The sequence below is a fragment of the Pimephales promelas genome, chromosome 7 (assembly GCF_988280905.1).
Source record: "Pimephales promelas chromosome 7, fPimPro1.hap1.1, whole genome shotgun sequence".
Taxonomy (NCBI): Eukaryota; Metazoa; Chordata; class Actinopteri; order Cypriniformes; family Leuciscidae; genus Pimephales; species Pimephales promelas.
The window spans coordinates 40,819,134-40,843,906 of NC_142775.1; the positions used below are offsets into that span (position 1 = coordinate 40,819,134).

Here is a 24,773-nt window from a genome sequence, read left to right on the forward strand (position 1 = left end):
TGAACTTTTCCACCGTGGATGAAGAAGTCGAAGGCCTGAAATCCTGATCTCAGTGATGTTAAAGAAGCTGAACAGCATCTGTACTGGATTGAGCTGCGGTTTCACAACTACAGCACATGTGTGTGTGTGTGACGTCTGATCCCAAATCCCACAGACTAACCGCTCCTCACACACACACTCCGACTGAGATTCACCCGTAACCACACATGAAGCCTCCACAGGTGCACGTCGCTTCGTTCCTCAGTCCTTTCCCAGAAAAGCATGAACTGAAGAAATGCAGATGCAATGATAAACGTTTGTGGAGCCAAAAATGAAACCGTCAGTGGAGCAAAATTTGACTACATTATGCATATATACTTAGATTAGATTTATATGCATTTGGCACACTCTTTAATCCAAAGTCGTTTTTTAAAGTCACTCTTATTGTACATCTCGTGAAAAGGGTATTATACCACCACTTTAACATGTTGCTTGTATGTTTCGCATGTTGTGGATTGAAAATGTTTCATGTTTGAAAATGTTCATCCCTTCAATGAAAGTCTACGTGACTTTTAATATTTTATTAGCTCACCAAACGCAAAACTTCCACTGATGGAGTGTGTAGCGCTGATGTCGTCAGTGACCCTGTGCTTCTGCTGTTATCTGGGAATAATACACCGCTGGATGTGGGATTGACCAATCAGAATGCAGTATTCCACAGCGCCGCGTAATAATCTGTGTCCCGAGGAACATCTGAGAGCGATCGAGAACACGAGAAACACTCAACGCTCCATCGAGCCGGTTAATGGTTTCCAGCATCTTCACCAGAAATAATCACGCTCCTGACACCAGAGAATCAGGCTGATTGGGTTTGGATTTCAGTAAAAGGCTTTATGACTTTCTGCAAATGAGGGGGAACCAGTAAATCTGACATTAATAACGATCACGTGCAGATAAACCGTAACGCTTCCTTCGCCTGCTTTCAGGGGTCACGGTTCAGCTTATTGTGCAATTATGATCAAAAATACAGTAAAAATAGTGATATATTATTCCAGTGTAAATCATCTGTTTTCTATGTGAATATACAGTAAAGTTTAATTTATTCCTGTGATCAAAGCTGAATTTATCATCATTACTCCAGTCTTCAGTGTCACATGACCCTTCAGAAATCACTCTAATATGAGGATGTTCAAAAGCATTTGAAATTGTATCTTCTGTAACATTATTAATATATATATATATATATATATATATATATATATATATATATATAATACTGAAAATGTAGCTTTGCAACAATAAATAAATAAAATTTGACAAAATATTCATATTGAAAACAGCTGTTTTACATTGTAAAAATATTTCCGAATTTTTACTGTATTTTCGATCATAAATGCAGCCTTGGTGAAGAGGAGACTTCTTTGAAAAACATGAAAAAAACTAAATTATCTTAATTATTATCTCTCTAATGTCTGCCTTATTACAGCATAAGAATTACAATTATAAAGTAAACTATTCAGACGGATAACAATCATGACAATATGTAAATCTGTATGACTTTTGGACACACTATGAAAGTCAATGGGTATGGCCAAAAACATTTAGATATTTAATTCCACCAAATTAGCTTATCATTGTAAAAAGGAAAAGCTTTTTAAATATCTAAATGTCTAATCCTCATTTAAGAGTGATTTCTGAAGGGTCATGTGACACTGAAGACTGGAGTAATGATGATAAATTCAGCTTTGATCACAGGAATAAATTACACTTTACTGTATATTCACATAAAAAACAGATGATTTACACTGGAATAATATATCACTATTTTTACTGTATTTTTTATCCTACTTACACAATAAGCTGAACCGTGACCCCTGAAAGCAGGCGAAGGAATTTAGATATTTAATTCCACCAAATTAGCTTATCATTGTAAAAAGGAAAAGCTTTTTAAATATCTAAATGTATATATATATATCTCAGTCTGGCGAGTAACAGCAAACCCTCATTATTTTACTTCCACACTAGTGCTGAGGAAGAGTGTGTACCTCTATAGAGGTTCTTGGGGGTCTGGCAGGTGTGTCCGCATCCATTGGGACAGCACTTCTTTATAGTCGAGCACTCGCTGTCTTCCTCACAGCTCTCGACACAAGCCGCTGCGAAGCCACTGGCTCGATCCGGCGCCGGACACGCGCCCTGCTTCAGCGACTCCACCGAACGCAAGAACTCGCAGCTCGTCAGACACTCATAGTGCTTCTTCGGGAACTGAGTCTGAAACCACAAGCAGAGCAACACCATTAAAGGGCCGGTTGAGGATGATTTCACTTTTCTACACTCTTAGAAGAAATGGTTCTATTTAGAACCAGAAATGGTTCCATCCCCCGCTTCATATATGGAATATACCATTTTTTTGGTAAAAGGTTCTATTGGCCAAGTATGGAACCCCAGGGTTCTATATAGAACCCAGAGGAACCCTTTTTAAGAGTGTATAGAACCTTTTAGGGGTTCCAAATAAGTAGCGCTGATAGAACCTTCTAAGGTTCTATATAGAACCTTTTCTTCTAAGAGTGTAACTTTATAGTTAGTGTGTTTGATCATAAACAACATCTGCAAAGTTACGACACTCCAAGTTCAGAGCAAAGGGAGAGATTTGCTTTTACAGGACTACAACAAACGGCTGGTAGAACTTTTTTTTTTTTATTGTAAATTACAAAAATTAGTCAGATACATTCAAACACCAAACAGAAATAGAAAGGTTAACAAATTTCTCATATCATAAAATATAAGCATAAAAAAAAAATAAAAAAAATATGGACATATACACACACACAAACATATCCATACATATGCATTACAATTATTCCATTTAAATAAAATAAATAAATAAATAAATAAACAATAAAAATAGCTAGCCGCAGAATACATAAATAGTAAATTCCTCTTACACAGCCAATAAATGTTGGGGTAAATTAATCACTATAGTATCAGGGAAGCTTACCAAATATATTTTCATAGCACTCTATAAGTCTATTACACTTCTTATTATCTATCAGGGTAAGAGAATTGAAAAGTAATTTAAGTTCTACTAAAAATAAAGGGAATGAGGGTTGAGAGCCTAAGAATTTCTGCTTATGAATGAAAAATTTCCCCAATAAAATGAGAACGTTCACCACATGAATTAGAGATTGATCCTTACTATTATCATAATAACATATTACATCCTTGAGAGAAAAGTTATAAATCATCCTGGGAGGATGAAATATGAAATAATTTAAATCAGACCAAAACTTCTTTGTAGAATCGGCTGGTAGAACTACACGAGCTTCCTCGCGGGTTAGTGACATCACCAACCCTAGAATTTGCATAAACCCCGCCATATTCACTGGGGACATCAGAGACTTATTCACATTCAAGGGCATTAAAGGACCCGTTTAAACAATGATTAAAAGAGCAATAGTTTAGCGCTGGGGAAACGACTCGTCTCGTACCTCACACAAGTCCTGACACTGGTTCTCCTTCAGGTCCCATGAGGCCGTGCAAGGCTCCAGACACTGGAAGAGAAGAGCAAAGAGGAGATTAGCAGATCCCGAAGAAACGGGAAGTGAAGGAAAATCAGAGACGTGAACCACAGATGCTTCACATTTCATAACAAAAATGCAAATCACAATAAAACACTTATAATAAAATGTTAAAAAGTCAATTAAACAAATAATTTTACAATAAAAAAAAACATATTAATCATTTATAAAATATAAAAATAATATAATTTTAAAATATTTTTAAATTATTTATTTAAACATTTTTTTATAATTTTTAAAAATTTTCATAATTTTTAAATATTTTTACATTTTTTTTTAAATATTTTTACATTAATTTTTAAATAAAATAATAATTTAATAATTTAAATAAAATTATTTAATAATTTAATAATTTAAATAAAATAATAATTAAAAAAAACAATCGAGATAAAACTTACTAAATCATACAGTTACTAATAATTCATTACATCATAAAAAAATGCTAAATAAAAATATATTGAAATCAAAATAAAACACTTACTAATAATTAAATAACTAATACAAACTAAAGATACATAACTAAAAAAGTAGACGATCATTGATAATGATTTGGATAATAAAAAAATATTTCAAATAAGATGGATGATCAGTGTAAGAGAAGACAGCGTGAGCGTAAATCACTCAATCATCCAGAAACCCAATACAGAGTCCGAATCCCAGATGCAGCTGTAACACACACACACTCATTCCCAAACCACACCAGCAGTGCCAACACAAAGAGTCTTCAACTTCAATCTGCTCACGGATCACTTACGCTTTACAGCATCTGCGCAAACGGATGACTTGTATAGAAGAAATGACACAAACTCTGAATCAATGCTATTTTTCTAAATGTCAATCAATTGTCAACAAACAAGTATTCATTACTGCAATGAGATCATTACTTCTGCAACAAATGATTACATTCTTTAAATTAATATCTTTTTAACTAACTGTGATTTGTACATTTCTGAAACACATGATAACAGATCTCTGTAAACTGTACAGTGGACTCACATTACGAAATGATGTGTGTTGTGAAAAGCGCTATACAAATAAATGTGAATTGAAAGTTTATATCTCACAAGTCAAAATGGAGAGATATAAATTTAGTTAATTGCACAGAAAAAGTCATATTAAAAAAGTCTGATAAGCTCAAAACATCAAACCAGTCCCGGCTCGTATACATCATGGATAAACACACACACACACACACACACACAAGTGATGCTGTGAGAAGTGCTGAGTAAGTGCGCTGACCCGTTTATGGGACTTTAATTAGCTCATTAGCGGCGCTGTCGTTATTCTGCTGTTGGCAGGCAAACGTTTGTCTGCTGTTAAATAGAGTGTGAGACTGAAGTCAAACATGAGCGAACGATGCGGTTTGGCTTCGCATTATTAATAACAGCAGCTTCAATAACACAGAGCGGGACGAGCGACAGGTTAAAGCTGCAAACCACTATCATCCAATCCAATCTAATCAACACAAATGTATGTGTTTTCTGCCAAAATAAAAGCTCTATGTTTAATGTTTGAAAATGAAGATATTAAGAGGGTATTAGTAATTTTACTGTTGTTATATTGTAAAATAATAATACTTAGCATTATATTAATCTTTAAAAATTAAAAAATTATGACAATACTGTTGAACTGTGAAGGTAAATAATAATATTTTTTTATTTTTTATTTTATTTTATTTAAGAAACTATGACAGCCATAAAAAGCAGTATTAGTAATTTTACTGTTCAAGTGTAAAATATTAATGTTAATTATTATATTAATGTCTAAAAATGAAGAAACCATGACAGCCAAACAATATTAGTAATTTTACTGTTGTACTGAAATAATAATAATCATAAATCTATTTTTATTATATTAATGTTTTAAAAGTTATACGACAGACACAAATATTAGTCCTAGTAATTTTACTGTTGTACTGTAAAATGAAATAATAATAATTATTATTATATATTTTGTTTTACTTTAAAAAACTGATTTTTCACAGTGAAATTACAACATTTAGTATTTTTATTTAATAATAATAATAGCAATAATTATAATTATAATAAAATAAACAATTATATATTAATAATAATAATAATAATAATACAAATATTATTTTTTATATTAAAATTACAAAAAATATTTGCCAAATTGTCCAGTCCTTCAAAGCAAACCTAGAGCTTTTAATTTCAAATTACAATTTTATATCAGAAAAAAAAACATAATTCCCCCCAAATCAAGCAGATTTTTCCTGACTGACTCAACAATGAGTCTATTCAGATTGAACTGATTTATTGTAAAGACTCAATTCTAATGCAAGCAGGCCAGTTTTGATCTACATATACTGGCTTTAGTGATCCTCGAACATAACTAGATAAACGTACGTTTACTGTAGAAACATCTTCAGTATTTCCATGATTTGCACGAGAAGATGAAGAGAAAACAGCTCTCCTCACATTCAATTTGAGTTTTGATTTCGATTGCACTGGGAAGCCCCGCCCACTTTAAAATCTGATTGGTTCAAATCATCAAGTTCATTCCTATTGGCTGATCTAAACGCTCACTCACAAGCTCACAAGTCAAGAAACTTAATCAGCAAATAAAGCATGATTTTTAATCTCATATAGCGTGAATATTGAACCTGAAGTGAGTGTGTGAGAGTCCGACATGCAGAGGTTTGTTTGTTGACGCTGGTTGTGTTTGTTCTCGGTTGCTATGTGTCCTTTCTCTTGGACTTCTTCTGCACGACTAAACAGAAACAGATCACGCAGTCATTTACCTTCAGTGAAGTGTGTGTGTGTGTGTGTGTGTGTGTGTGTGTGTGAGCTCCTTTGTGAGCAGCAGAAAGAAACTGTCTGACCGGAGTTAACGCCGACAACATGATCGGCTTATTTCACAGAAACACTAAAAGAGATTGATGTTGCTTCAGACGAAACAAGACAAGATCCAACAGACAAACTGTGGAAAAATAAATACAACACAGGCGACAGTGTGTGTGTGTGTGTGTGTGTGCTGAGGGAATATGAACGACAGGGGAAAGAGTGTGGAAAATGTGGCTTAGGAGTTTATAAATGAGTTTTAGTTTGAGTTAATGGAGCGTGAGACACAACTACAGAGAACAGATTCCTCTGATGATGAACTCTATAGACCAGGTGTGCTTTATCAAACAGGTGTGTGTGTGTAGAGATCACCAGATGAATTACTCTGACTGAACAAACACAAACACATTCATGGGTTTTTCATATTATATAGACTACACACACACACATCAGTGAGTAAAGCGGGTCATGAGGGGTTAATCAGGAGATCAGCGGCTCTTTACTGACAGAGAGAGTCTTAAGGTGAAACACAAGATGATGAGAGAGTGTGTGTGTGTGTCCATCCATCTATCTGACCCCATTTCTACAGTCTGTATATAAGCGAATGGCAGCATGAGAGGTAAACGCAGCAGAAATAACCGTTCATTTACTCAACATTTAAAAGATATCGCCAGTATTATCACTGTAATGGTGCCAAACCAGAACTTCTCTCTGAGGAATATTTAAAAAATGATTTCGATAAACCAGTTTCCTAAAACAATAAAACCGCAACATGAAATTATTCATCAAATCAGTGTCGAAATCTGTGTATATCTGTTCATCCTGGAGACCGAACTAGCCTAGCGCTAGCAAACCGCACGACTGACAGATCACAGACAATATCGTTTCAATTATTGATCTAAACGCAGCGAGAAGCGACAAACTGAAGAGCCGATACGCTCTCCAGCAAACATTAATAATACATGCCATCCACAATCACATGCTTTATTTATGAGCCGAGGAAACGGAGCTTTGTCTGCGCTGGAATGTAATAGTGATGCGCTTTAATACTGCATGAGGCTGGAGTGTGTGTGTGTGTGTGTGTGCTATCTGTCCATAAACACTATTACCCTGCCAGTCAAATGTTTGTAATAATTCAGATTTCTCCAATGTTTCAGCGGGTCTCGTGTCGCAGTGAAGAGAGAGAGAGGACGAGGCCTGCGCTTGTCGTCCGCAAGCTGATTTAAATTATGATAATATTTAACAATTTTTACTGTATTTTTGCAGAAGAGACAAAAGCACTTACCGACCCCAAACTTCTGACCGGTACAACACTTTATTTGTCCTAAAACTACTTTAAACAGCAATTTTTTCTCTCAAAGAGAGAAACATTGTAAGTGAATTGTAATTTTGAATTGTAGAATTGTAAGTGAATACATTTATTATTTGCACTTAAATCATTTGTCACCATTAAAATGAAGCGGTGTATGTGAGAAACTCACTACAAGGGGTTAAAAACAACATCTAAAAACAAACAAGACTGAGCCTAAAAGGTCCACATTGATGTCTCATGTCATCGAGCGCAGACGGACCCGTAACTCAAGCCGGATTCATCTTTCTTCTTCAAACTCAGTTAACAAATCATGAGTGTGTCCCGCCCCTTTCCATAACCGCCAGTTTAACACACTAATTTTTGATTAATGATTAATATCGTACATCAATATCTGATTTACTGTATGTGAGCACGTCTATAATGGCTATATTTATTTTTTTTACATCAAAAAATCATTTTTATTGAAAAAATAAACACATATCGGCCGATACCGATATGCTGGCCGATATATATATATATATATATATATATATATATATATATATATATATATATATATATACTGGATCCCTAATTGACAATAAAGGCCCATTCACGATCACATCAATATTGATAGCTTAAAGGTTTTAATAATAAACTATTAGATATCAGAGTTCACGTCACAGCTTACAGTAATGATAGAAATAATATCAACAGAATCAGAGTTATTTTTTTTTCCAGCTGATGGATGTTAAAAAACAATGCCACACTATGCATCTCTGATGTTTTTGTAAAACAGTGACCTCTAGAGCCGCTGTGGTGTACTTGCACTGTCGTAAATAACCGTTATTCCCCCGTTACTGCATATCTACTGAACGTCAAGTGTTAGACTACTTTATAATAATAAATTTGCCTATCGCGTTTGCTGGCTTATAATGTTTTTACATGATTTCTGCTAAATCAGAAGTAAATGTACAACTAAAATATAATTTAATTTGTGTTTTTTGATTGTAATGTAAATATTACAAAATGTCAGATGACATAAATGTACGTCACATTATTTCATACCATTGGCCTTTATGATTTCATTAGACATGATTATTACAACTTATCATAATAGTTAGCAAATTGTGTTCAATTTCACTATTTACAACCTATAGGCTTAGGCTAGCCTACGTGAGATGTGTCCTCATGATAATCGCAGGAATCAACATCAACAGCGTCAAGATTTAATTGATTCATAATCAACAAAATTTGAAGTAAAGTTACAGTCGGGAAGTGCACTGTTAGTCAGATAAAGTTTGTATAAGTAACTTACGCACGCCATAAGAAATCCGAACCAGACACAATTACGTGATAAACACACATCTCGCCGAACTGAACAAAACCATATGTGTTTCGTCATGTTTGGTGGAGTATTCGCGGAGATATTAGCCGAAAACCGTCGACCGCGATCTGAAATGGCGGGAGAAAATCGCAAATATACCCGCGAAAAATCAACGTTTCGACGCCAATTTTTTATCGAGTGGACGTCGGACCGGGACCTTTATTATCTATACTGATATTCTCATTTTTTCGAGATTTTGAATTTGGGGTTTTCATAAACTGTACGCTATAATCATAACTTTTGCACGATATTCTGGTTTTCCGGGGTTCACCTGTGGTTGTTTGGGAAGTGTAGTGGGTTTTGTTCCTCAGATTAGCAGGACTAATGAAGGCTTTAGTACCGGCTGATGGCTTGCGCTCCCGAACTCGAAGGAAAGATCTGTCCAGACGTCACACACTGGGTTATGGAGCACATCTGCGGGCCTGATAAGAGGACAGGCCGCCTCCGTCCAGCGCTGTCAAACAAGCCTTCGCTGTTTATGCTTCATCACTCCCGGGGGATTTCTCAAGCCGCTCTGATTGTGATAATCCCTCGGGATCGGGAGAAAATTAAAAGGCGAGCTGCTATCAAGGACGGATGAGAAGAAGACCGGCTTCATGCCAAACCGAGAGGAATGTAAACATGGAAACTTGACGGGTTTAGCATTCTGAAACACTCAGAGAAGCGCAGAAACTATAATATCTAATTTCTAGCAAAACATGGTTCAACTTTATAGTCTGAATGATTGAAAATGTCCAAGAAATATACCTTTCAAAAGTTGGTCATGTTTTTTTTTTTTTTTTTTTTAATATACAAAAGGGTACAGCAATAACAATAAAAGTATACATTCCCATTTTCCCCATTTTTAACAACTACTATAGGGGTGGGCTCAAACATGAACAATAACCCTCAGTAAACCTTGACCCACCCACCCCGAGGAGGAAAAGTTGGTCATGTGTTTGATAGAAAGAGTCTCTTTGAGTTTATTTGATCAAAAATACAGTAAAAATTATGAAATATTATTTTAATGTAAATCATCTGTTGTCTATGTGAATATACAGTAAAGTGTAATTTATTCCTGTGATTTTCAGCATCATTCAGAGTCACATGATTCTCCACAAATCACTCTAATATGAGGATCTGATGATTAATAAACATGAATAGAATCTTTTGTAATATTGTAAATGTCTTTACGGTCACTTTTGATAAATGTAATGCATCCTTGATTAAGTATTTTTTTTTTAACTCTCACCGTCCCCAAACGGAAGTGTAAATCACTGCTAATAAATGGTAATAATACAAAATGTTGTGCGTCACCAAACTGGTTTTCTGAAAACTCCTCTTTCTGTCATTCATTGGTCAAAGGAACAAATAGCCCCGCCCCCAATCTCATCCCATTGGTTGAATCAGTGTTGCTGTGTCAAGCTGGGCGAAAACAATGCTTTAATTCCCCCCAAATCACCTATTATAACACACAACGGGCGAAAGTATTTTAACATCCATCAATGCGATCGCCTTCAGAGATGAATCTGAGGATTAGAGCTGCACAACATTCTAGCAAAAATACTTTCATATTCCCATTTCCACAATCCTAATATGTTTAATTCCCAGTTTTGAGTGACATTTAATTGACTGAAAAGATAGACTCCCTGTTTTAGAGCAGCTCAATGCCGTGTGAACGTCTGGGAACGTGTGTGTCCGGCCACATACACACACTCAGAGTGTGCCACCCACCATGAAGAGGAATGAGCGAGCAGACACAAGACCATCAAACTTAACAGCCTCATCCCATCAGGGCATCTCCTGCTGAGACACACACACACACACACACACACACGCCACCGCGGGACACTCCTATCAGGAAGCTCATAAAGACACCCGTTCTCCGCTTTACTGGAGGAGGAACATTTGCAGCGACATTACAGAGATAAACTAATATTAAGCAACATTATCTTATCATTCCAGAGATTACATTCATACTGAGATATACTGAAATTATGCTCACCAAAGCTGCATTTATCGGATCATAAATACAGTTAAAATAGTGGTTAAAATAAAAATAGCAGAGTACGTCCCTGGGCTGGAGGCCTAGTAGCACCGTAAACCAGCTCAATCTCTTCCATCTCAGATTGGGGTATTACTTTATTTTATTTTTACTCTTAACTGTTTTTATTTATATATTGATTGCATTTACTGAATGAGCACTGTGCCACTGTTCGTCCGACTGTTACTGTACTTCATTTTGTTTTTGATTCTAAATTGTTTTAATTATTTACTGTATTTTATTTTTATTATTATGATTTTTTTTTATTCTAAACTGTTTTAATTATTCTGATTTCTTTTGATTATTTTAATTTCTTCCATGTAAAGCACTTTGAATTGCCACTGTGTATGAAATGTGATATATAAATAAACTTGCCTTGCCTTGCCTAGTGTAATATTACGCCAGTGTGAATCTACAGTAAAGTGTAATTTATTCCTGTGAATTTATCATCATTACTCCAGTCTTCAGTGTCACATGATCCTTCAGAAATCACTCTAATATCAACAAACATTTATGATGTTGAAATATTTGTGGAAACAAATATTAAAGACATTTATAATGTTACAAAAGATAAATAAATGCTGTTCCTTTAAACATATTATCCTGAAAAATAAAATGCATGACAGTTTCCACTGAAATCTGAAGCAGCTCGACTGTGTTCAACACTGATAATAATCATAAATGTTTATTAATCATCAGATCTTCATATTAGAGTGATTTCTGAAGGATCATGTGACACTGAAGACTGGAGTAATGATGATGAAAATCACAGGAATAAATTACACTTTACTGTATATTCACATTAAAAATCATTTGAGCAGTTGCGTATGATTTACTACATCATTAAGTGAACGATGATCGATACGCCCACTGTATTGTAGAATTGCTCGTTATACTCTACAGAAAGCGAGTGTGAAGTGTGGTCGCTTTTTAAGGACTACAACAAACGGCTGGTAGAACTACACGAGCTTCCTCCCGGTGTAGTGACATCACCAACCCTAGAATTTGCATAAACCCCACCCCTGAACACGATTTATAGATTATCATGACAGAATATGCTAATCAATGACACATAAACAACATAAATTCATCAACTAACCGTTCAGAAATGTTGTATTCTACATGTTGTCACTTCTCCTTGAGTCTCTCCATCTTTGTCCGACTCCAGTTTGAACATAAAAGGCTAAAAGTGTTTGCTATTTTCAGTGTGTGTCTGTGTGAGGTAATCGGAGCTGCTAACACACGCACAAGCTCTTGTAGCTCCGCCCCCTGTGTGGAGAGCAGCGGCTCATTTGCATTTAAAGGGACACACACGAACACGGCGTGTTTTTGCTCACACTCAAAAAGCAACAATTTTAACATGATATATAAAATATCTGTGGGGTGTTTTTGAGCTAAAACTTCACTCACACACTCATCAGAGACTTATTTACATCTTGGGAAAAGGGCATTATAGGACCTGTTTGAGGATACCGTAACCACATCCTTTTTAGCGTCATCAATAATTGGCCAAACTAATACATAATATTTAAAACACAAATAAATAATGATAGCAAGAAAATAACCAGTTCTGTACAAGAATTAGACTGATTCAAACCGAGAGCTATATGTCCCAATCCGCCCTACAAGTATGTCATGTTTTTGTGAAGAAAAAGAATAGTACGCAAGCTTTGGGACAAAATTAAACTTGAAAAAGTAGAATATGGTGCAAAAGTTCATTTGTTTCAGTAATTCAACTTAAAAGGTGAAACTAATATATTATATGAAGAGTTCAGATGCAAAAGCCTCTAAGTGCCATTTGAAATTTTCTTCTTTAATGATGATTTTTATCAAACTTGTATATTTAAGTTCAGTCATTTCACTTAAATGGCAATGATAATTACCTATTAATTGTTATTTAAGTGAAATTACTGAACTTATATATACAAGTTTGATAAAAATCATCATTAAAGAAGAAAATTTCAAATGGCATTTAGAGGCTTTTGCATCTGAACTCTTCATATAGACTCATTACATGCAAAGTGAGATGTTTCAAGCCTTTATTTGTTATTATAAGCTTATGAAAACCCCAAATTCAAAAGTAGAATATTGTGAAAAGGTTTTCATATCTGACACACTAATACCGATTTAGAAAACTATTATTTAGGCAGATACTATGTGAATTGGGACACAGCACATGGATTTGCGATTCTTTTGAACCGTTCATTAAAAGAATCGACTCAGAGTGATTCACTCGATCATGACTTGGACTGCACTGCTTCACGTTTGTGTTAGTTAGGACAGCGCACTAGAATATTGTTTTGCTTTATATGATTTTGTGCAATTCACATGAAAACACAAACCAAATTGAATTGACCTGGAAAAGCACTTCATTGAAAAGTCAGTAAGCATTTGTGGTTGTGGATACAGTATTACAGTCCGAAAGACCTACAACTCGACCTTTGACCTTTTATAGGCCTGTTCTAAAGCCATGGTTTGTGTAAACAAAACAATGAGTGTTTGCATATGTGAGGAGTGTGTGTGTGTGTGTGTGTGTGTGTGGCTCTGATGAATTAGTGGGCCATTTTCATAGGTTGTGTTTGAAAAAGGAAAATTAAGTGACGAAATCTCTCAAATCTCAGAAATCTCTTAAAATAAATCATCAAATAAAGATGATCCAAAGATGAATAAAAGTCGAACTGGTTTGGATAGAAGGTCAGCAATCACAGATTTTTAATTTTGTGTGAACTATCCCTTTAAATATATACAACATAACATAAATCATGTTAGTATTTCTTGTACAATCTTTTTTTTTTTGTTAAATAAATGATTCAAAACTCATAAATAGTGCATTAATCGCACCCAACATAAAAGTTAATATATCAGTTTGTACTGTATTTATTTTGTATATAAAACACACACACATGCATATATACGTATATATATATAAGAAATATTTGCATGCATATACATAATAAATATAATATACTGTATATAAATAACAGATGTTTATTAAATATATACATGCATGTGTGTGTGTATTTATATATACAAAATAATTATACACAGCACACACACACACACATATTATCTAAACATAAACTTCTATTTAAAGTTTTTAAATTATAAACATTCATTTATTTTGTATATATATACACACACCACACAAATGCATGTATATATTAAAAAATATGTGCATGCATATACATATATTATCAATAAATAACACATTTTTCTTAAATATGAAAACACACTCACATATGATGTAAACACAAATTTCTATTTCAAGTTTTTTATTTAGTGATTTTAATTTATAAACATTAATTTCGGCAACATTTTTAGGAATAGTCCTCTCCAGCCAATTAATAAAATTAAAAACACACACACACACACACTTTTTTAAGTCCATTTTCAGGAGTGAGTTTGGCACCGCCGCTTATTTGCAAAGCAAATCAATTCAAGTTTAGGGGATCTTGGAAGTCTGACCTTTTCCAGCGGCTGAAACTGAGTTTCCACCCACTCTCGCTTCAACAAGCCCCCAGAAGTTGTCAAACTCTCTTGGCGTGTGAAGGCCGGAGTGGTCACACGAAGGATAAAGAAAGGAAACACAAAGGCCTGCGGGTGTGAAAGGAGGGTGATGGTGAAGGCATGCTAATGAGCCTCTAATGCTCACAGGCGCAGGCTAACGGGGTTAATTATCATAACAACGGGGCGCTTCGGGAGCCGCGGCGGCGCAGGGTTCGGCCAGGACCGTCCGAGAGCGCTGACGGATCCGAGAGGTCACTCCATCTTTGTTTAAATAATTAACCCAGCTCTGCTTCACTTTTGTTGAGCCGTTCGAGCGGACACAAGCGGCTTTCAGAGGCGTTACTGTCTTTGCTTTTGTTTGACGTCTGCAGTGACTCAGTGGAAAGGCTAAACAGGTTGAAAACACACACACACACACACACACACACACACACACACACACACACACACACACACACACACACTGTATGGGACAGTATAGTGGGAAAGAGTGTGGACTATACAAACGGATCACTTTATTAAGAGGAGATGAGCAAACACACTCTACAAGCCTGAGCCAACACACACTAACAGCAGAACAACACTCACACACACTTACACACACACACACACACACATCCATCCATCCATCTGTCTTTCTGTCTGTCCATCTATCCATCTATCTATCTATCTATCTATCTGTCAATCTGTCCATCCATCCACCCATCATCCATTCATCCATCCATCATCCATCCATCATCCATCCATCCATCCATCCATCCATCCATCCATCCATCCATCCATCCATCATCCATCCATCCATCATCCATTCATCCACCCATCCATCCATCCATCATCCATTCATCATCCATCCATCCACCCATCCATCCATCCATTCATCCATCCATCCATCATCCATCCATCATCCATCCATCCATCCATCCATCCATCATCCATCCATCCATCATCCATTCATCCACCCATCCATCCATCCATCATCCATTCATCCATCCATCCATCATCCATCCATCATCCATCCATCCACCCATCCATCCATCCATTCATCCATCCATCCATCATCCATCCATCATCCATCCATCCATCCATCCATCCATCCATCATCCATCCATCCATCATCCATTCATCCACCCATCCATCCATCCATCATCCATTCATCCATCCATCATCCATCCATCCATCATCCATTCATCCACCCATCCATCCATCCATCATCCATTCATCCACCCATCCATCCATCCATCATCCATTCATCCATCCATCCATCATCCATCCATCATCCACCCATCCACCCATCCATCCATTCATCCATCCATCCATCCATCCATCCATCATCCATCCATCCATCCATCCATCCATCATCCATCCATCCATCCATCCATCATCCATCCATCCATCCGTCCATCCATCATCCATTCATCCATTCATCCACCCATCCATCCATCCATCATCCATCCATCCATCATCCATCCATCATCCATCCATCCATCCATCATCCATCCATCCATCCATCATCCATCCATCCATCCATCCATCATCCATCCATCCATCCATCATCCATCCATCCATCCATCCATCATCCGTCCATCATCCATCTATCCATCTGTCCATCCATCCATCATCCATCCATCCACCAACCCATCCATCCATCCATCCATCCATCATCCATCCATCCATCCATCCATCCATCCATACATCATCCATCCATCCATCCATCCATCCATCCGTCCATCCATCATCCGTCCATCATCCATCTATCCATCTGTCCATCATCCATCCATCCGTCCATCCATCATCCGTCCATCATCCATCCATCCACCCATCCATCCATCCATCCATCCATCCATCATCCATCCATCCATCCATCCATACATCATCCATCCATCCATCATCCATCCATCCATCCATCCGTCCATCATCCATCCATCCATCCATCCATCCATCATCCATCCATCCACCCACCCATCCATCCATCATCCATCATCCATCATCCATCCCTCCATTCACCCACCCATCCATCCATCTGTCCACCCATCTATCTTTCATTAAACAAACCATCCACCCATAAAACTTCAAATCAGTAATCTGAATTTGTTTGAGTTTCAAACGCAGTTTAATTCCCCCAGAACAGTCGCAGTTCTGCATCTCTACATCAATCTACATCCAGGAACTGAATTGCAATATAAATTAAACGACATTCTTATTTTACATCCTGAATGCTGCACAAATGGCACAAAGCTCGCTTTAAAAAAAAAATTCAAACTATTAACCCAACAACAACGTGAAACATGAAGCAACATAAAGACGTCCATCTGACGCATGTGTTCTTAGACTAACATCAGGCCAGACTGAACCCAGTCCCACCCAGAGAACATATGCAGTACTAATTACCAGTGCAAAAAAAACATGATCCTGAAGTATGCCTGACAGATAGCTAGCAACAGAAACACACTCAGTCAAAGCATGGCATGATCTCCTGGAGAGTTTCTCCGAGTCTGAGAGATGAAGAAATGGGAACGCCCAGCCCAGCTCAGACACGCAAACAGCCAAATCCTGCTTTAACACACACAGCAGCGCTTGATGAATGACTGGGGACAGCGCTTCTGCCAAGACCCAACACTGGCCAGCGCCGTGGAAAGGAAAGAGCAGGTCTTTTGTTGCATTCCAGCGCAAAAACAAAGCGGCTTTGCTTTTCAAGCGCCGTGCATCTCCTCTGACATCCTCATTACCTCTCGTGAAGATGCATTCATTCGTGTTCATCTTGGCTGAACTTCACTCGTCACGCCACAATAAACTGTGGTAACACGTCACATTAAGGTCTCGTTTTTGAAAACATTAGATAATGCATTCCTAGTAAAAAAAACATATTATTATTATTCATTTTGGGTCACTATATTGGGTTATTTTCCCAAAATGTTGGGTCATTTTTAAAAACCGTTAGGTAATTTCTAGTAATAACCCAGCTGTTGGGTTAAATACGTATGCTGTGCATTTTGAACTGACGTACAAAATCATTTATATATTCACATCAAATTCTAGACTCCCCAATATTTAGTTTTGAATTTAAAAATATATTTGTTGAGACATATTTATTGTTTTATACAAATAAACAATCTGTATTTGAAAACAAAAAATAATGTCATGAATAAAAATAAATAGTTACACTCTAAAAAATTGCTGGGTTGTTTTAACCCAATTTTGGGTCAAATATGGACAAACCCACACTGTAAAAAAATATTGATGGTTTAACTTAAAAAAGTAAGTAACCTGGTTGCCTTAAAATTTTAAGTTGATTGAACTGGAAAAAGATTAATTTAATCATCAGAAACTCAAAATAATAAGTTATCTCAACTAAATAAATTATTATAAAGTTGATTTGACAAAAGAAAATATGTTGTGATAACAAATCTTGAAAGAAAATTTTACAGTGCAGCTGTTGGGTTAAACTTATTAATTGCAATTTTTAATCCAACATTTGGGTTTGTCCTTATTTGACCCAAAATTGGGTTAAAACAACCCAGCATTTTAGAGTGTTACTTTTAACCCAACTGGCATTCAACCCAATGCATTGGGTTAAAATAACCAAAGGTTGGGTAGGTGCTATACCACCCCATAGATGGGTAACTCTCAAGTTTTAACCCAACATTTAAGTGATTTAGCAAACATAACATAACAATGAATATTTGTGAAAAGTAAAATACGCTCCTTATGTAAAATGCACGAGAGACTGTAAATGAAGTTGCAGCACATCATGCACAAATATAATCAAACTATTTGGATCAAGAAAGCAAAGTAAGTGTAAAGTCTGGCCACTTTCTGTCCCTCTGTAACCGCTGATGTGTGAACGAGCGTCATGCATGATGCCTTCCAGTGAGTGTGTAATGACTCGTCTATACCTTCAGCTCCCCACAGAGACTCAATATTACTGTTACCATAGTACATGTAGAGTATGCATCACATTTACACATGCGAGAGATACCGACACGGCCACTACATCTGCATCCACTTCAGTTCAATGCATGAAATGAGGCGTTGAATTTAACCTGAAACCTTTTCACCACAACATCAAAATACTTTTATAATTCCCCTTATTATCAGTAGATTCGTGTCACTGCAATACAGTGTTTTTATGCATTTCAGCTCAAAAAAGGCAGTACAACAAATACTACAAATTACTTTAATCTTACTTTTCTAACTTGTAAACTTCATGAATATGTTAATAAAATATTTCTATTATTTCTTGCATTGTAGTAATGAGATGCAAAACACATTAACCTTACTTTTTAAAAATGTAAAATTACTAAAATTTAGGGCTGTGCAAAAATTAATTGTGATTAATCGCATCCAAAATAAAAGTCTGAGTTTACATAATATATTTGTGTGTGCTGTATATAATTATTTTGTACATATAAATACCTATGCATGCATGTATATATTTAAGAATTATTTGCGCTTAAATTCTGTATATATATATATATATATATATATATATATATATATATAAAAATACATAATCTATATTATATAAATATAAATATTTTATATATGAATAACACATTTTCTTAAATATATACATGCATGTGTGTGTATTTATATATACCAAATAATTATATACAGCACACACAAATATATTATGTAAACACAGACTTTTATTTTGGATGTGATTAATCGCAATTAATTTTTGCACAGCCCTACTAAAATTTAAATAAAACATCACTGTTTTTTCTTGCATTGCTGTAACAAGATTTTTTTTAAACTTTTTATGACAATTTTACTTGCATTGCAATAATGAGAAAGACTTTTCATTGCATTACAAAAATTAAGATTGAAAATATGCATAAAGGTCTAGCAAAAAAAAAAAAAAAAAAAAAAAACAACCGTTTTTACAAGACATAATACAAGCCCCAGGTGTTCCCAGAATGTGTGTGTGAAGTTTCAGCTCAAAATACCCCACAGATCAATTATTTTACCATGTTATTTTGAATGGAAGGAATAACATGCTGTTTCCGTGCGTGTATCTTTAAATGCAAATGAGCTCCAGAGTCCCCACCCCCTTTTCCAGAATGGGGCGGAGCCTTTACAGCTCATACTCTGCCGAACACTAAAACCTCTGTTTGGTTTTGATTATCATCTCCATCACGGCTCACGTGAGATTGCAGTTCATTATTATATCTGCATGCATTTTAAAGCCATATAAGACTAGTTTTCTGAGCGCACACATCCGAAACACACACACACACACACACAGAAAGATGGGGATTAAACTATGTTCTCTTTCACATCTTATTGCGCTTAAACAGTCAAAAACACACAATGTTCACTTAAACACACTCGGTTATGACTGTGAACATAAACAGCAGGGAAAGAAATCGCATGTGTGTATTAAAGCGAAAGCAGCGTGATACACAGAACCTACCGCTATATATATATATATATATATGAAGAGTTCAGATGCAAAAGCCTCTAAGTGCCATTTGAAATTTTCTTCTAGAATGATCATTTTTATCAAGCTTGTATATTTAAGTTCAGTCATTTCACTTAAATGGCAATGATAATTACCTATTAATTGTTATTTAAGTGAAATTACTGAACTTAAATATACAAGCTTGATAAAAATGATCATTTTAGAAGAAAATTTCAAATGGCATTTAGAGGCTTTTGCATCTGAACTCTTCATATATATATATGCAATTATGCATATATGCTGTTAATATAAAGAAAACAGCTGAGCCAACCCCCACTAAACACCAACACCAACTGAACAGCTCACTGAGGGGCGGAGCTATGCTAATCCATCAGCAGTCATGGGCGGAGCCTAAGCATATGTGATGTCATACAATCCGAAACCGGCTTATTCTTAAACACTGCTTATGATTTATGGGGATTAAAAAAGAGGAGTGTGTGGATTTTTCTCATTATAGGGGGGGTTGTTTACACACACTGCAAACACACACGTCCAAACACCATGTAAAATGAACTTTGCATTATAAATCGGATTGACAGTTTTACCTTTGAGCACTGCTTGTGATTCTGACACCACACCAATGATCCATTGCTCTGAAACGAGAAGAGAGACACAATAAAAACACTGCAAATCACATCATATACGAAACATTAGTGAATCACTGTTCAGCGAATCGATTCAAAGATTCATTTGCACCATCACTCAAAAAAATGATCCTCGACTACAAATATTCCAGTGTGAATCAGAGCTTTGTTCACTTTCCCAAAAGCATCTGAACGGGCAAACTTTACGGCTCTGCAAACCGAAGTCTGCTTAAGTTCAATGTCAAGTTCAAAGGATTCTTGAACAATGTAATCCAGTGGAAAACCTTGGGAAACAACTTATCATGAAAGGACTTCATTTGCCATCCAGTACCATTGGGTGTTGTGCACTCGATGTCAAGGATAATGGTCAACTGGCTTCAAAGAGCTGAACTGAGACAGTGATTCTGGAACCAGAGCAAACGCACAACATGTGAATCATCCAGATTGTAATGGAGCGTTAACGTGTGTCTTCAATCAGAGTCATTAAACCAGCGCAGCCTGAACCGTTTTAGCAATTCCACTGGATCTAGTGCAGATATGTTAATTGGATCACCTTTATGAAGACTGTAAATCAAACATCATTAACTTCACCTCATAAACTACATCATTGCAGCTTGTAGATGTTATTTCAGAAAAGCAGTGAGAGATCGAGATCATGTTGTGAACAATTTACTCAGCTCTAACCTCATCCAAGATGTTCATGTGTTTCTTTCTTCAGTTGGAAAAGAAATTAAGGTTTTTAAGGAACACACTCCAGGGTTTCTCCATATAATGGACTTATATCCAACGGGTCAAAGGTTAGATGTGAGCTTCAAAGTCTCGACACGATCCAGCCGAGGAAAAAGAGTCTGATCTTTACAACAAAACACACATTTATATACTTTAACCACTAATGCTGGTCTTGCTCTCGCTGTGATGCGACACACATTACGTCATCAGGGTGAAAGGTCAAGCGGGACGTAGGCGTAAGAACAGATCAAAATGTATGTATTTATTTATTATAAATGGCGTTTGTCTCAGTCGTTGGTTCTTACGCCTACGTCCCGCTTGACCTTTCACCCTGATCTCGTAATGTGTGTCGCATCACAGCGAGAGCAAGACCAGCATTAGTGGTTAAAGTATATAAATGTGTGTTTTGTTGTAAAGATCAGACTCTTATTCCTCGGCTGGATCGTGTCGAGACTTTGAAACTCACGTCTGGACCTTCGACCCGTTTGGACCCCATTGAAGTCCATTATATGGAGAAATCCTGGAGTGTGTTCTTAATTTCTTTTCGACTGAAGAAAGAAGGACGTGAATATCTTGGGATGACGGAGAGTAAATTATCAGGAAGTTTTAATGTGAACTACTCCTTTAAATGAATCCCAGTGTCAGCGATATATCATTCCCAGTTCAGTCAGAGCTTTGGTTGTAATCCTCGGACCCTCGGCGCGGTGTTGACCCAGCTGTCCTGCTCGTGTGTTTCTGACCTCGACAGATAATTATAGGTCAGACTGTTAGGATATTCCTGGACAGTTTAAGCCTTTTGTTTTTAAAGCTCACAGTTTTCTACGGCATTGCTGGCGGATTCACACTGCCGGATCAACTGTAATCCATCACACACACTTATCCGCTGGAGCGAAGCATTACACTGTCTTTAAAGATAAACTGTGTGTTTACATCGTGTGTGTTTAGCAGACGCTTTAATCCGCGCAAAACAACTTGCAACAGAGCGGCGGAATCAATCCGTCACAGACAACGAGAGCGTTTAAAGATGGAGACGTTTGAGAAACGTACTGTGAGATTCAGTCAGTTTACACTAATGTAGGAAACGGGACGCGGACGTGCAGCTCGAATTTAAAGGCAAGGACACAGAATTCAAATTAATTAGAAGTTTGTGACTGCAATTTTTTGACTAGTAAAAGTAAACATTGTCACGACAAACTTTGTAAAATTTGGATGGATGGATGGATGGATGGATGGAAAAAACAATGGACGGACGGACGGACGGATGAATGAATGGATGGATGGATGGGAAGAACGATGGATGAATGGATGAATGAATGAATGAATGAATGGGTGGATGGATGGATGGAAAGAACAATGGACGGACGGATGAATGAATGAATGGATGAATGGATGGGAAGAACGATGGATGGATGGAACGAACAATGGATGGGTGAATGAATGAATGAATGGGTGGATGGAAAGAACAATGGATGGATGGATGAATGAATGAATGAATGAATGGGTGGATGGGAAGAACGATGGATGGATGGATGGATGGATGGATGGATGGATGGAAAGAACAATGGACGGACGGATGAATGAATGAATGAATGAATGGATGAATGGATGGGAAGAACGATGGATGGATGGAACGAACAATGGATGGGTGAATGAATGAATGAATGGGTGGATGGAAAGAACAATGGATGGATGGATGAATGAATGAATGAATGGGTGGATGGATGGATGGGAAGAACAATGGATGGATGGATGGATGAATGAATGAATGGGTGAATGGATGGATGGATGGATGGAAAGAACAATGGATGGATGGATGGATGGGAAGAACGATGGATGGATGGAACGAGCAATGGATGGATGGATGAATGAATGAATGAATGGGTGGATGGATGGATGGATGGATGGATAGATGGAAAGAACAATGGATGGGAAGAGCGATGGATGGAAAGAACAATGGATGAATGGATTAATGAATGAATGGGTGGGTGGGTGAATGGATGGATGGATGGATGGGAAGAACGATGAATGGATGGAAAGAACAATGGATGGATGGATGGATGGATGGATGAATGAATGAATGAATGGGTGGGTGGGTGAATGGATGGATGGATGGATGGGAAGAACGATGAATGGATGGAAAGAACAATGGATGGATGGATGAATGGATGGATGGGAAGAATGATGGATGGATGGATAGATGAATGAATGAATGGGTGGATGGGTGGATGGATGGATGGATGGAAAGAACAATGGATGGATGGATGGATGGATGAATGAATGAATGGGTGGATGGATGGGTGGATGGAAAGAACAATGGATGGATGGATGAATGGATGGATGGGAAGAATGATGGATGGATGGAACGAACAATGGATGGATGGATGAATGAATGAATGGGTGGATGAATGGATGAATGGATGGATGGGAAGAACGATGGATGGATGGAAAGAACAATGGATGGATGGATAGATGAATGAATGAATGGGTGGATGGGTGGATGGATGGATGGATGGATGGATGGAAAGAACAATGGATGGATGGATGGATGGATGAATGGAAAGAACAATGGATGGATGGATGAATAAATGAATGGGTGGATGGATGGATGGATGGATGGATGGATGGATGGATGGATGGATGGGAAGAACGATGGATGGATGGATGAATGAATGAATGGATGGAAAGAACAGTGGATGGTGGATGGATGATGGAAAGAATGACAGACAGATAGATAGATAGAACAATAGTTGGATAGATGGACAGATATAGAAGAGAATAGAAGAGAAGGGGAGAGACGAGTGTCTCACTCGACATTATAAAAGTTGTAACGTTAGTAACAGTCGTATTTAATCGCGGGCTGTTTATTCCAGTGGACGCAAGTCGCAACTAAAACAATAGGAGGCGATGGCGCGACGCTACCCAGCAACAGCTCAGTTATGGCGCTCGCTTACGTCCGCTGGTTTCGCCGGATTCGTCTATACATGCAAATATTTTGTGAAATACATATATGCATGTGTGTGTATTTATAAATACAAAATAATTATACACATTACACACACATTTATTATGTAAACACAAACTTTAAGTTTTGACGCGATTAATTGCGATTTATCATTGCCCAGCACTACTTTTATCATATTCTAAATTCTTTAAACAAAATTATAGTCAAATACCTTAATTCTAAAGCATTCGTTTACCATTAAAACAGCAAAAGATAATAGAGATGAGACGTTTGTGTCAGTGTTGGGCAATGCGCTGGTAAATCAGCAAACTAAAGCTCTTATCAGAGTTTCATACAGAGCAAAACATCCACAGATCCACATTCCAGAGATAGACGGCCGTAAAGTGGGAATAAGTGAAGATATGAAGGTTTGAGCAGATTGACATTGACTCTCAGCTTGTTTAAAGACACACTATAGCTCAGTTACACACCAGC

At 36.8% G+C, this 24,773-nt stretch overlaps 1 protein-coding gene across 1 annotated transcript in view; it reads right to left on the reverse strand.

The window, feature by feature from the left end:
* The window catches only part of anos1 (anosmin 1), a 59,018-nt gene that overhangs the window by 27,722 nt on the left and 6,523 nt on the right, over window positions 1-24,773 (reverse strand). The window contains exons 2-4 of the mRNA XM_039669991.2: window positions 20,570-20,617; window positions 3,465-3,527; window positions 2,025-2,247 (exon numbers count right to left, since the gene is read on the reverse strand). Coding sequence (XP_039525925.2) covers window positions 2,025-2,247; window positions 3,465-3,527; window positions 20,570-20,617 — 334 coding nt within the window. The remainder of the gene's footprint in view (window positions 1-2,024; window positions 2,248-3,464; window positions 3,528-20,569; window positions 20,618-24,773) is intronic.